Source organism: Canis lupus, chromosome 7, assembly GCF_003254725.2.
Source record: "Canis lupus dingo isolate Sandy chromosome 7, ASM325472v2, whole genome shotgun sequence".
NCBI lineage: Eukaryota > Metazoa > Chordata > Mammalia > Carnivora > Canidae > Canis > Canis lupus.
Window position 1 is genome coordinate 14,891,968 of NC_064249.1, and position 14,065 is coordinate 14,906,032.

Genomic DNA, 14,065 nt, shown 5'->3' on the forward strand with positions numbered 1-14,065 from the left:
GACAATTTTAGATTTGGAAAGGCCCTAAGGAGACACAGAATATGGTACCCCAGTTCTGGTTTTGTATTTGTAATGGTACAAATGTGTGCTCTGAGAAAGGAGTGACTATTCAGAACTGAAATGCTAGGATGTACTTACACTCAGCAGAGCACAGTAACAATAAAACAGACATTCTCCCCCATAGCTGGCTCCTTCCTTTTCTTTATTGCCTGCCTGTGTCTGAGGCAGTCCCCCTCAGATCTCAAGCTTTGCTGTGGGACTTCTTTCTTGACAACCCCCTATCCTTCCAGAACTGAAAGGGGAGACTCCCAAAGGAAGCTATGACTACACATTAATCTTGGAGAAGAAAAAAAAAGAGTGGACAAAGTCCTGCTTCATGCAAAGAAGACCCATTTACCACTGAGCCAGACAGGTCATCCAGTTCCACTGTTCTGTGGAAGAGAATGAAGGATTAAAATTAAATTTAGCCATCAGGTAGCCAATTAACTGTGGATTTAGGATGCTATCTGAGCTGGAATTGGAAATTTCCAGCAGTGAGCAGATAGAAAGATGTTGTTTCTTGAGACTCCAGCTTTAGAGTCACCTCAAGAGTGACTTTACCAGACTTTTGTGCCCAGGCAGGGACGTTAAAGATGATTAATGGCCATGGACACTTGGGGTGCCTACTGCTGTATTATACCTGAGCTGCCTTGAAAATGGATTTGGAGATGAATCAGGAGTGACAGAGAGGGATCCACATGGAAGGGGTGCCCGAAAGAAAGCGATAAGTTCAAGATCTTTAGAACTTGGCATTAAGCCCCAGCGTGCGTGTTTTTTGATGAACACTGGAAAGTGCGTTGTCTGTGGTATATGCCATTGGTGCTACTAGGGAATGTGCGTTTGGAGACCTTTATTATATGGAAGCAATGGGTGTGAATGCCCAAGCGTTTCTCTTTATTAACAAGCACAACTCTGGGAGATACTTGATTATAAATGGGATCTCAGCCTGTGGCCACATAACCAAGCAAAATAAAATGGTCCAGTTAAGGCCAGCCCCATTCACATGTTAGCCAACAATTTGGCTAACCAGCCTCGGATGCAAGAATCACCCTGCACATAAGGCAAGCCTTCACAGACGTAGGAGGAGCTCAGTCCTGCAGGATTAGTAGAAATCCACCACAGTGTCCTCCATATTTAAAAGTAAGTTTTAGAGGAGCTCAGAGCAGATTTCATGATGGAACTAGGGAAGGATGAGCTCAGATCATGTGACCTGTAAGCCATCTGCTTAATCCGCACTCACAGAGCCACAACCTAGCATTATGAATTAGTCTCCTGCTGGGGAAGTGTATTGGCTGGACTTTAGCCAGTGCCAAGGGCTTCTGGGAAAGATCAGCAGATGAGGGATCTTGGGTATGTTCAGAATATGAAGACTAAGAAGCAAGACAGATCAGGTCACTATTCCCCAGCCTGAATAACAAAACTGCTAGGAGACAGAAAAGTGCTTTGCTGTCTTCTGCTGCTCCCTAGTTCTTGGACCTTCCAGTTAGAAGATGGTGCTGTGGTTTTCCAAGGAGAAAGTTTTCAAAAGCAATGATGAATGTGTACTGGAAGCTCATTGAGGTGCATTTGCAAGAAGGAAAGGATTATGCACTAATCACTTATTACAGAGTTAATAATGCCCTGGTCACCGAGCAAAGGAAGTTGGCAGAGTTGCAAAGGATTTAGGGCTCATGGGAGACCCCAAGCAATGCTAAGGTATGGGAGAGGAAGAAAAATACAAAAATCAATGAACTAGCCTTACCAACAGGTCCTACACTTCCTCTGGAGACAAGCAGTGCCGATGCAAAGAGAACTTCTCATTTTCATGGGTCTTTAGAACTTTTGAAGTACTTTCACAGTATTTCATTTATCACTCAACAGTCCTGGTTTATAGTTGAGAAGTGGATTGCTTGACTCTTTGATTATTTTGACTCATTTTACTAGTAGCAAAACCAGTTCTTAAATAGCTGGTATTTTTTTACTTGAGGTTTAGGGGCTTTGTCTGTTACATTAAACTCCCTTCAACCTCTGTTGTTGCAGTTAGTTCCAACCCATTAACCCCTGTAAACTCAAATTGGTGGCTTGGAATGGATCTGTCCTAAGCCTTCGGATATAACTGTCTGTGCTTGGAGACAGACAAAACCGATGGACCAGGTGGAGAAGGGCACCCTGACCTTGTCCATCTTGTTGTTCCATCTGTATCTTTTTCTTTCCATGAACACTCAACAGACCCTAGACTGATTGAGGATAAGACGATAGATAGCTCAATATTTGAGCTCGGGAACTGCTGGTTTCTTTTGTTGTTCCTCCTTTGGTTAAAACCCTCTTGTGATTCCCACCTGAAAAGGCACTGTCACATCATAAGTAAGGGCGTAGATTTCAGAGCCTGAATTAGGTCTGTATCCCAGTATTCTGAATTATTACAGCCTTAACTCTCTGAACTTCCATTTCCTCATCCATAAGTGGAAATTAAAAATAACTATATTTTGGTCTTGTGAGAATTAAATGAGGTAAAATATATTCAGTGTCCAATACAGTGCCAAACACTTAGCAAGTGCATATTAAAATTATTATTGTCTCCCAAATAATAGGCCAGACATTTTAGCAAGGCTCAGGGCTCCTCACAGTGTGACCTCCTCTCCCCACCTTACACTCCAACAAACCTGTCAATCCTTCTAATGCAAGAGATCCCTTCAGATCGCTGGGCTGTTTTCTCTGGGGCTCTTAGGGAGGGCAGAAGGCCATTCCACTTAGGGAAGGAAGAGCTCTGCAGAACCTGATGTCCCTGCTCTGCCCACCATGGAAGGAGTTGGTTCCCTGCAGAAATCAATTTGAGAACCTTTGAGAAAGGGGGGACCTGGAAGTTTAAAGTACGAGATTACAGTGAATGATGAGTGATTATACAAGAAAGATCTGGAGGGCAGTTTGACAATTGAGCTGGAAAATTCTCATCTTTTCCTGATGAGACATAAGAGAAATGTGGCTTTTTTTTTTTTTCTGGAGAGCAGCCAGCAACTTACCAAATAAGTAGGAAATAAATGGGAAAATGAATGGCCCAATTGAGTCCCAATTAAAGTGGGGCCAGTACATCCTAGTATGTGAAATTATCTTCAAATTTTAACATTAGAGTCAATTTTTAAACCTGATGAGTCTCACTAATTAGCTAGGCAGTGTAAAAAATCCTGATTATACATGGGGTAGCAAAGACTAACAAAGTGTTATCAAATGATTATATATAAATGATTTGTAAAAAGCACATGAATCATTTCAAAAATAATGTGCCTCAATTAAAGCGCTTTGAAGAGTTTGTCCTCTTGGTTTGATAACATTTCCCTTGCAGTCTTGTTGACTTTGATAATGGCTTAAATAACCCTTCTGTGCATGGATTTGGGAAAGGTAGTTTGGCCTCGCATATGTGTAAATTATGAGATATTTTAATTAATATTAATACTAGGGCTAACTTGTCAAGACTTTTCCTCTGTGAGGCTTTGTTATCTAGTGTTCCTTTCATTTCAAATGGCAATTTTCAAATCAGTGCTGAACATATGTTAACAAAACTGAGAAGCAAGTGTGCTTTTCTGCAACCACTCAGAATCATAGCTTTTCAGTGGCTCCTCTGCTATGAGGGACCTGTTTGAAAAATGTGCAGAGCAATGACTAATCTTTATTTTGCTTTGGGCCTCTGTCTTATTACTATCCCTGGCTCAACTTTGTGGGAGTCAGAATGGGACAAATGTGCCCCCACCTCCACTGTGTATTGGCAGCTACAATCAGCTTTTAAGATCAGAATGTGCTATTAAGGAACCCCACTTTCCAAAAAAAGGGACACACTAATCATATAAGCGATGGGTCAGAAATGCTCTTTGTTCCATAGCAGAGTATTTTACTAGGATCCTGGGGCAAAATTAATTATAGAGAACAAATTCTGTCCTTTATCCAGGTGTGTGGGAAGAGCAAGAAATTTGGGGCCTTCCTTCATAAAATGGGCATCTGTGAGTATGAACCTCTGAGAACCCGTTCAGATGCTACTGGACATAAAGGTCTCAGAGTTGAGGACCTGGGCTAAGCAACAGGTAAAAGCCTGGAGTGTGTCACCCTGAATCACCTGCCCATCCATTGATCCTACTCTGTTCTCTCATTTTAGGGATATGGAAGGTTCTCCCTAAGCTTGTCCTCAAGATGAATGTAGCCTGGGGAAAGGAAAGTGACCAATGTAGTTGTTTTGGTGACATTTTCAATTCAATGATTACCTTTTCCCCATGGCACATCGTTTGCAATTATACTCACATTTGTTTACTGGTTAACTTGAGGTCTGTCATCCCTACTAAAGTTTCAAGAAGTGAGGGACCTCATTTGTTTTATTCACAGTGGTATATCCACACCTAATAATGCCTGAGGTATATTAAGGATTCCATCAGTGCTGTTATATGAGTGGATAAAGGTGTGTTCAGCTGCTCTACCACGTGCCCAGTCTTGTGCATGGGAAGACACTGCTATAACTCGGGAAAATACTATCTCTGCCATCTGAACACTCAGAGGGCAAAATATGAGGGATTTAAGATTTATAAAGCCTTGGGTTTAATCCCAAATCACCATGAATTTGGCAATTACTGTGAAAATTAATGTAATTTTGAATATGAGATCATTGAGTAAAAATAATCATTAGAAGTCTTTGTGACATATAGTGGTGTAATGTAGGTTTGTGATATGTTGAAAAAAATTTTAAAAAGAAGAAAAAAAGTATGTTTCCAGCAATCAGCAACTAAGAATCACACCACAGCCTGAATTCTAGATGGTTCTACGTGGCTACAGGCAGGTTCACCAGTGGCACTGTGGCTCACTCATTGAGTGATCTCATGCAAGGCACATCTTTCTGAGGATGCAGTTAAGTGGATTTCAGGGATGTTTTCCAGCCCTAGAATTTGGTTTGACAGAGCCTGGAACCAAAACCTGCTGTTACAAAGGCTTGGTGGTTCAGAGCAAGAGCTCTGGCCATCGTACAGGCATGGCTGCAAGGCCCAGCTCACCCTGCTAATGCTAGGCACTCCTTAATCTCTCTGAATCACATTTGTGAAATGAGGATAGTCATATCTATGTGTCCTAAGATTATTAGAAGTTGTGGTGAAATAGAGTTGTGGTGAAAGGGCTTAGCATAGCCAAGAGTAAATATGCAGAAAGTTAGCTCTCATTATTTCTAATCTCAAATATTTCATATTTGTGTCCTCACCCTTTTTGTTATCGGTAAGCCTCAAAATAGAGCTGGGATGAATTTTCTTCAAGCTGCATGGTAAACAGCTCATGACAGACAGTTGGTCATTTAACTTATCAAAGGGCATCCCTTTGTGTGACATCAGGACCTCGATACACAATACCTTCCCCCGTATTTTGAGGTGGTTTTATGGTGTTGTTTATCCGTGCTTTTGAGAGATGTCACATTATCCCCAACAGAGTGGTTGTGTGCCCTACCGCAAATGAAATCCTTTGGAAGCATAGATATGCCACTATGACACAAAGTGCCCTTTCCCATACAATTTCTGGCCTAGAGCAAGCATAATTCCTGTATCTATAACTTGGTTTTGTATAAACTCATGGGAAATAGAGTTTGTCTGAAGACTACTAAGGAAATGGAAGTAAAAGGCTATATTTAGAAAATGTCAGTAGACTGGGCTCCATGAGATCAAGCACAATGTGGGGAATGCCATCAGGTTAGAGGCAGCATCACTGGTGCTTGCAAAGGGCCTTTGCCTTTGCAGGTTGGAGAGGTGGGTGTGGAGCAAATGGCGTGCTGGCCCTTCCTTTCACAAAGCGTGTGGATTCTACAAGTGCCAAGGCTGTGAGCGGGATCTCCTGGGCCTGTGCTTGTCCGATTCCCTGTTACTGTAAGGTTTCCTGTTCTCCCTGAAGCTTTCTGACTGTTTCCTTCTCTCCACCCCTCTTCCTCCTTTTTTTTTTTTTTTTTTTAAACTGCTTTCTGCTTGGATCCTCCATAGGAACGCTTTGGGGTAAATATTGCTCTCTCTTTTCTTTGAAGTAAAAAATAAGGGATGTGGGTTGGAGGAGGGTACAGGTATGGTTGGGAAAAGGAGCCTGCTCAGTGGAAAAGGACTGGGGAGTTTCTATGAGTGCTGAGTTTTCACTGACATCCAAGAGAACAAAAATTAGGAGTCCCCAAGGCTTCTTGGGAAATGATCATTTGTGTTGGTTTGGGTATCTATTTGGCTTAGAAGCTGCCTTTTTATAGATAGGGAGATATAGAAACATAATACAGCAAAAGAGTTTATAAAATATACAAAATCCCTGGATGGCAAAGACCTTTTAATGTAGTACTTTTGGAATATCTATGTTCAGAGCTTGAACTGAATAAAAGTGTCTTAATGGCCTGCAGTTATTAAAGGCATCCTTAAATTCATATTCTGGGCAAAGCCAACATTCCTTGGATTACATTACATGTCTTCCTACCTTGCCTTCTATGGAAGAATAGGTGATCTTTTATCTCCCCGTCAGAGGGGGTGGTGGGTATGGTGGGAAGGACAGGGTAAAAAACCAGCAGAAGTCCTTGTAGTTCCCATGTGATGTTCTGGATCCCATTTCCTCAGGCTGCTGGTGTAATGGTGCTCTGGACAAACATGAGGAAAGAACCAGAGCCTGAGCACACTCTTTAGAGTCTCATTTCCTACCATCTGTGTCTTTTACAAATTGCGATTGTTTGAATTGAATGCAAAGATCTCAGGGGATCAGCAGGGTGGAGAAAGAATTGCAGGTTTATTCATTTCATTCCTGAAAATAAAAAGAGAAGCACAGTTTATCTATTAGGAGCAAATATTTCTAAGCAGCTGAGTAGGGAAGCTCATTAGCTGAAGGGCAAGGATAAAGTGGGCAGGGACTGCATTTTGGGCCTTCTCCAACTCTATGGCTCTCTGCAGCTTGTGCTAGGTATAGAGTGCCTCAGATGGGAAGGGACTGCAGAAAGAGCCAGCCACACACAGGTAATTGGGGTGTGAGCCAAGGTCCTGGCAAGAAGCCTGCATAACATGCCTTCTCTGGAAGCGGCAGCCAACATAGTAAGATTGTCCCCACTGCCCTTCCTCACCCTGTTCTCCCCTGAACTAATGAACTCTGCAGCGGTAACACCTAGAGCCAAGGAAAGGAGTAGGTCAAGTCCTCTGAGGAGACTTGCTTTTGACTTGGGGTTCCTAGTCCGTTCAACAGATACCATTTGAGAGCCTGCTTGGGAAGAAGCACTAGACCAGGCACAGTGAGGATCCAGAGTGGACTACCAGTCATGTTCCCTAGTTATCTTCCATTTTCATTCTGCTAGTGTGGCAATGAGCCATGTTACTCTGGCTGTTGGGGAGAGGAAGTGTTCATTACCGTACCGGCATGGAAGCCTCTGTGCGTGTGCTTGTGTGTTCCTATGTGTGAATATGCATGGGTGTGCATGCATAGGAGCGTGTGCACACTAGACAGTGAATTGAAACTTTTCCCTGGGGGGAAAAAAGTGTTTTTGGGGTCTTCCTGAAGGGAGTCTACTCTGACCCAATTTCTGGCCTCTTGCCTAACCACCCTGTTAATGCAATAGTGTGAATGCCACTTTCATTTCTCCCCCGTCCGCCGATTCCCTGGGGACCTGTCCCCTGCAGAACAAACAAGGGGCGAGACATCAAGACCATCAAATCCCTGAGGGTGCTCCGAGTTCTGAGGCCACTGAAGACCATCAAGCGCTTGCCCAAACTCAAGGTAAAGTTTCCAAGTCCCCTTCCTCCTGTCTTGTCTTTAGCCACGGTCAGCCAACTTTTGGAGAATCACTTCCAGGAATATTCCTTTTGCTCAGAGACTGGTGTTCTTTTGTCTGCCTGAGTTAAGGGTGTTTGTTTCTCAAAGAAAAAGAATCAATGTGCCAAGAGATCTCTAAGGGGGCTTTGGCTTCTTGAGTCCAGACCCAGGTAATACTTTATATCTACTCTGGCTGTGGCATGTCATCCAGGAAGAACCCTGTGTCATTAAGTTGGACAGGAACACCAGCACAGAAGTGGCAGGAGTCCTCTGTGTTGTGAGCTGAGTAACCTGGGATGCTTTGTAATTCTAGAGAAGGAAAAGATTTTCTAGCGCTGACCCTTCATCTTTTTAAGGCACGGATTGGTCGGTAACTTGCCCAAGAATACAATCCTTTTTGGCAGAAGCAGAGAATGGGAAAGTGAGTTAACATGAATTAAAGTTCTTACTGTTGCCAGGACCTGTGCTTTCATAGGTATATCACTTTGGTTCTCCTCTCTTCTGGCCCAGGCCCTCCCGTACCACCCTCCTGGGGCTGCTTCCCTGCCCACACCTTCCTGCCCTCAGGGTGTCCTTCACCATTCACATCTAGTTTGCTGACCTGTTGGACCCTCTTCCATCCACACATAAATTGCTACTAATGGAAGCTGAAGTGTCCTGGGGGAAAAGTTCTTCCTCCTGAATTCCTGTGAGCAAGAGCCAGCCACTTGAAGGAGGGGACCAGAACTCCCAGTTCACAGTCCTGAGGTCCACTCACTGCTGCCCAGGCCACATGGCCAGCTGAGTGAGCCACAGCACCAGGCCTGAGCCTGGTCTTCAGGGGCTACATACACCGTTTATTACAACCCTCTACCTGCTAATAGACACATCATAGTGCCAGGCTTTATCCTTGACCATAAGTCCTTTCTGCCCCACCCCAACTCCTGGGGCCTGGGGCCCTCACCACTGTTGTTAGCTGCAGCCTGGGCTCCGGGGGTCTCCTCTCTTGTGTGCTGTGTTGGGGTCCTAAGGAGACTGCAGACAGCATGATGAAATCAGTTAACAGGCTGGAGAGTGTGACCCCACCCTTGGTTAATTCCATTTAATTAGGAGGTGCTGGCTTCTCGCTTTCTCTGCTGCTCCATAACCTGAGGGAAGTGTAGGTGGCTCTGATGATTCTACAAGGCTGTGTGTCGCTCACATCCCCTGTAGTGTTGAACTAATTAAACCAGCGACATTCACCCAGCACTGCAAGGAAGCAACCTCACAAATGTGGCATCCACACAAATGCAGTGCCACTATGCAGCTAGACTCTCCAGTGAGCCAAACCTAAAAACCTAGAAAATAACCTAAAAATGGCTTGAGATGTGTTGAGTTCCTGTGTCACCCTTCATGGCTCAGGGCCTACAATGGATTCTGCAGAGGGACATCCATGGCCTGTAACAGAAGAGCAAGTCTCTGGTTCTGCCCACCCCGTCCCCTCTGCCCTATGGGAAGGCAGCTCCCCAGCCCCTCCCACGTGACCTGTTGAATCTTCATCTCCAGTACAGCCAGCTTGAAGCTAGAGAACATTTATGTGAAGTGTTGAACATCTTTGGAGCAAATGTAGGAATTTATCCAAAATATCATTGAAATGAATAAAAGTGAGGGGCACCTGGGTGGTTTAGTTGGTTAAGCGCCTGCCTTCAGCCCAGGTCATGATCCCGGGGTCCTGTTCCCTGCTCAGTGGGGAGTCTGCTTCTTCCTCTCCCCACTGCTCATGCTCTCTCATGCATGCCCACTCTCTCTCAAATCTAAAACAAACAAACAAAAGTGGTAATTAACCTTACTCTCTGATCCATTTAGAAAAGTAAAGGGGAAACAATACATATTCAGTATATAAACCAAATCTGAGAATGTCATCAAATACATGTAAGTTTAAGGACAAGCCATTTAATGGCCAGAAAGGGCTAAATGCCCTCAAAGATTCCTTTATGCAATAGATTTCTCTGCCTCCCACTAAATGGAGTACACGTTTTGGGGTTCCACAGAGAACTCACTCTGTTGCCTGATGCCATTTGGTTTCTACTGCTTTGGGTTTACTTTCAGATTCAGAGCACGTGTGCCCTTCTAGGTAGTAGGTCCTTGCTGTCATGACCAGCTTGGAAGCCAGCTCCAAATCCCAGGAGTATCACTTCTTAGTAAGGTGGTATCTAATGGGGCACCTTCTCAGTCGGCCTGGCTGGCGGTGATGTGGCCCCAACTCAGCTCAAGGCAAAAGCACAGGCCATTCTGGGGACTCACAGGGCTCTTTAATCCTCTTTGCAGGCTGTCTTTGACTGTGTGGTGACCTCCTTGAAGAATGTCTTCAACATACTCATCGTCTATAAGCTCTTCATGTTCATCTTTGCTGTCATTGCGGTTCAGCTCTTCAAGGGAAAATTCTTTTATTGCACAGACAGTTCCAAGGACACAGAGAAGGAGTGCATGTAAGTGCAACCGGCACATGGCACTCACTTTGTGCTAATGTATATTCAGGTGAAGCCCACTCAACCTTCCACAGATAGCTCTTCTCTTTCTCTCTTACCTCTCTCTCACTTCCTCTTTTTAGGAAAAAGACAAAATAGATCATTTTAAACTTTTATTGAGCACCTCTTTTGTGTCAGACATGATACATGGCATTCTACATCCAGTTTTTCATTTTAAATCTTCACAAGGACCTTTTGAGAGAGGTTTCATTTATATATTCTAGATGTGGAAGATGAGCCTCAGAAAGTTTTCATTGTTCAAGGTGACAAGGTGACTAGTAAGAGGATTAGGATTTAATCTTCCATGTCTGCTAGGCACCAAATTCAACTTCTATTCCATAGTAATAGACTGCCTTTGATAATATAGTGTTTTCTTCCTTGTTTTTGTATGCTGATTATTACTTAGCCACATTATTGAAGTTTGTAGAATTTCCTTACTCTCCCATGAGCTATAGTGAAGAGGCCCTATTTCATTTGTACTCTGGTTTTAGAGGCAACTACGTAGATCATGAAAAAAACAAGATGGAGGTGAAAGGCCGGGAATGGAAGCGCCATGAATTCCACTACGACAACATTATCTGGGCCCTGCTGACCCTCTTCACCGTCTCCACGGGGGAAGGATGGCCTCAGTGAGTGATGGGTTTGAGTTGGAATGCTTGTGTGTGAGCTAAGATAGGGCCGCGTGGTTGCCTTGAGAAGCATATTCAGGATGAATGAGGCTAACCCTTTGTTATTATACCAGGGAAGGTAAATAGTTATGCATGAGTAAGACAGGTAGAAGAGAGGAAGAATGAAGAGCCTTAAGGCAAAAATCAAGAGGGAGATAACAAAATCAGAAATAATTTAAACTTTCACTGTTTTAGTCCCTAGGGACTGTTTTAGACACATTCATCCTCCAAGTTGGCCCTTTACCTGAAGATTGAGGGTTAAGAATGAGCTGGAAGAGAGGTGCCTGACTGGTTCAGTTGGTTAAGCTTCTGACTCTTAATATCAGCTCAGATCTTGCCCTCAGGGTCATGAGTTCAAGCCCTGTGTTGGGCTCCATGGTAGGCATGGAACCTACTTTAAAAAAAAAAAATGAGCTAGAAGAACTCAGAAATACGTTCTCTGATTATACCTCTCTGTTGTCTTATGAAGAAGACAACAGAATGCAGTTTCTTTTTTTCTTTTTGAGAGAGAGAGAATGTGAGTGGGGGAGAGGACAAAGAATCTTAAGCAGGCTCTATGCCCAGGGTGGAGTCCAATGTGGGCTTAGTCTCATGACCCTGAGATCACAACCTGAGCCAAAGTCAAGAGTTGGATGCTTAACCAAGTGAGCTACCCAGGCACCCCTAGAATGCAGTTTCTTAGGCTGCTGGTGGCTAATTTTTCAGAGACTAGGCAATTATTAAGACCCCACTTTCTGGTGGCAGCATACTCTAGTTGGCAAAATGCCAAACAGATATCCAGGAGTCTCTTGGTTTTGAATATGACAACCGAAGATATAAAATAATGTCATTCTTATTGCTTAGCTGTTGGCTGTATGATGGGACACGGCCTAGAAAGCGCTGTGGTTTGGGGATGAGTAGATCCTCATCAACTTGGACCCTAGAAATTATGGTGGATATTCAAAGTCAAGGAAGTCATAAGAAAATATAATAGGTGGCACATCTCCTGACAAAGCCTTAAGTCACAGCCACTGCCAGGATTGCCATCTACTATCCGTGCCCTTCATTCTGTCCCTACAGAGTCTTACAGCATTCTGTTGATGTGACAGAGGAAGACCGAGGACCAAGCCGCAGCAACCGCATGGAGATGTCCATCTTCTATGTGGTCTACTTTGTGGTCTTCCCTTTCTTCTTTGTCAATATCTTTGTGGCTCTGATCATCATCACCTTCCAGGAACAAGGGGACAAGATGATGGAGGAATGCAGCCTGGAGAAGAACGAGGTAAAAATACAAGTGGTCTAGAGCATGCAACTGCAGGGACTCTAGAAAGGACACTTGGAACACCAGTGGTAGGAAGAAAGACTGAATTTTCTTAACTTTATTAAAAATGACAGAAGATGAGAAAAATCAATTATTCAGTCATTAAATAAACATTTTTTTAAATATCTGCTCTTTTAAGACCTAGGCATAAGGCACAGAGAACTGGAAGGGTTAAGATGTCCCTACCTCTATGCAGCGAATAGTCTAGAAGTGGCAGTAAAAGATGTGTACCAAAATTACAACATTAAGACATTTGCTTACCTGGCTGTGTCCCTCTGTGGCATGTATGTGCTGTAAGGACAGGGGATATGCCTTGCTTATTGTTGCTTTTCTAGTAATAAGCAGAGTTCTGGCACATTGTAGGGTTCATTATTTTTGTAATGGAATGGAACTAGAAACTGTTTGAGACTATGAGAGAAATGCAAATAAAGTGCTATGGGGATGCGTAGGGAGATAAATTTTACTTCTGACCGAGGGCAGCAGGTAAGGCTTCCTGCCTAATCATCTCAGCCACAGACTGTGTAAAGGACATTGCTGATAACCATTAAGTCCACATCCCATGTGACATCCCAGTTCTGTGTATTCACTTAAAGTGACTTCACACATGTAGTTTTGTCCACATAATTCTTGCTGCCATTTTTCCTTCTGTTTTTCCAGCCCTCCCCTTGTTTTCATACACTGTCCCATTCTTCTAGCCGCCTAACAGAAAGCCTGCCAATGTGCAAGGCTTAGGGAACTTGAGCTAATAGCTGTGACTTTCCTTCAGAGGGCGTGCATTGACTTCGCCATCAGTGCCAAACCTCTCACCCGCTACATGCCACAGAACAGGCACACCTTCCAGTACCGCGTCTGGCACTTCGTGGTGTCTCCGTCCTTTGAGTACACCATCATGGCCATGATCGCCCTGAACACCGTCGTGCTGATGATGAAGGTGAGATGGTGGTGGCTGGGGAGGCATTCAGCAGACTGAACCTTGGGACCTGGTCCCTCACAGGGCAATGGCTTGTGCACTTGAGACACCAGACAGACACTCCAGTGTTCGAGTCTCATGCCTCCTTGCCCTCCTTATCCTTTCCACTGTGGAATCTCTTTTTGATCTTGTCCCATTCAGCAGCCCAGCCTCTGGGCCTTTGGGCAAAATGCAGTGAGACATAGAGTAGCAGTCCTGTAGCTCCCAGGACTCAAGGTGCTGATGGCAGACAGATTCAGACAGGAGTGGAAATGTCAGGAGGTCTAGATGATCATGGGATTCTGAAGGAGTGTTGGAAGAGGTTTGATCTTATTTAATAATAAATGGTAACATAATCAGCTCTCAAAAATATTTCTTCCCCACCCACCTTCATCGCTAGATTGGAAGACTGGCTGTTTGCTAATAAGTAGCCACAGCAGGGCATGGTCTCTGTTTTCCTCTATTCTGTTTCGTTCTGCATCATGGGTAATATAGATCTCCTCTTCGGCACTTGATGTGTGTCTCGCCTCCTACATCCCATACTATCAGTATCCCTCAGGACAGGGATGAAAGATGGCCAGCCTCTGTGACGTGGAATACCCCCCCACACCTTAAGGGTTTGATTCTTTTTCTCCTCTTTTCTCTTCTTGGCAGTACTACTCTGCTCCCTGTACCTATGAACTGGCCCTGAAGTACCTGAATATTGCCTTCACCATGGTGTTTTCCCTGGAATGTGTCCTAAAGATCATCGCTTTTGGCTTCTTGGTATGTCATGGCATTTATCCCAGCATCACACTTGTCTTCCCTTCCTTTTGGGTGCATTCCCAGCCTTTGTTGGAAGGGGAGTGGTTACTGCTATTCCAGAAATGGT

General features: G+C 44.1%; 1 protein-coding gene across 9 annotated transcripts in view; it reads left to right on the top strand.

Moving 5' to 3' along the window:
• CACNA1E (calcium voltage-gated channel subunit alpha1 E) overlaps positions 1-14,065 on the top strand; it is a 388,038-nt gene that overhangs the window by 327,979 nt on the left and 45,994 nt on the right. For all 9 annotated transcript variants that reach the window (XM_049112123.1, XM_049112118.1, XM_049112121.1 and 6 more), the window contains 6 exons: positions 7,659-7,755; positions 10,078-10,238; positions 10,769-10,906; positions 12,005-12,206; positions 13,012-13,176; positions 13,849-13,959. In XM_049112123.1, coding sequence (XP_048968080.1) covers positions 7,659-7,755; positions 10,078-10,238; positions 10,769-10,906; positions 12,005-12,206; positions 13,012-13,176; positions 13,849-13,959 — 874 coding nt within the window. The remainder of the gene's footprint in view (positions 1-7,658; positions 7,756-10,077; positions 10,239-10,768; positions 10,907-12,004; positions 12,207-13,011; positions 13,177-13,848; positions 13,960-14,065) is intronic.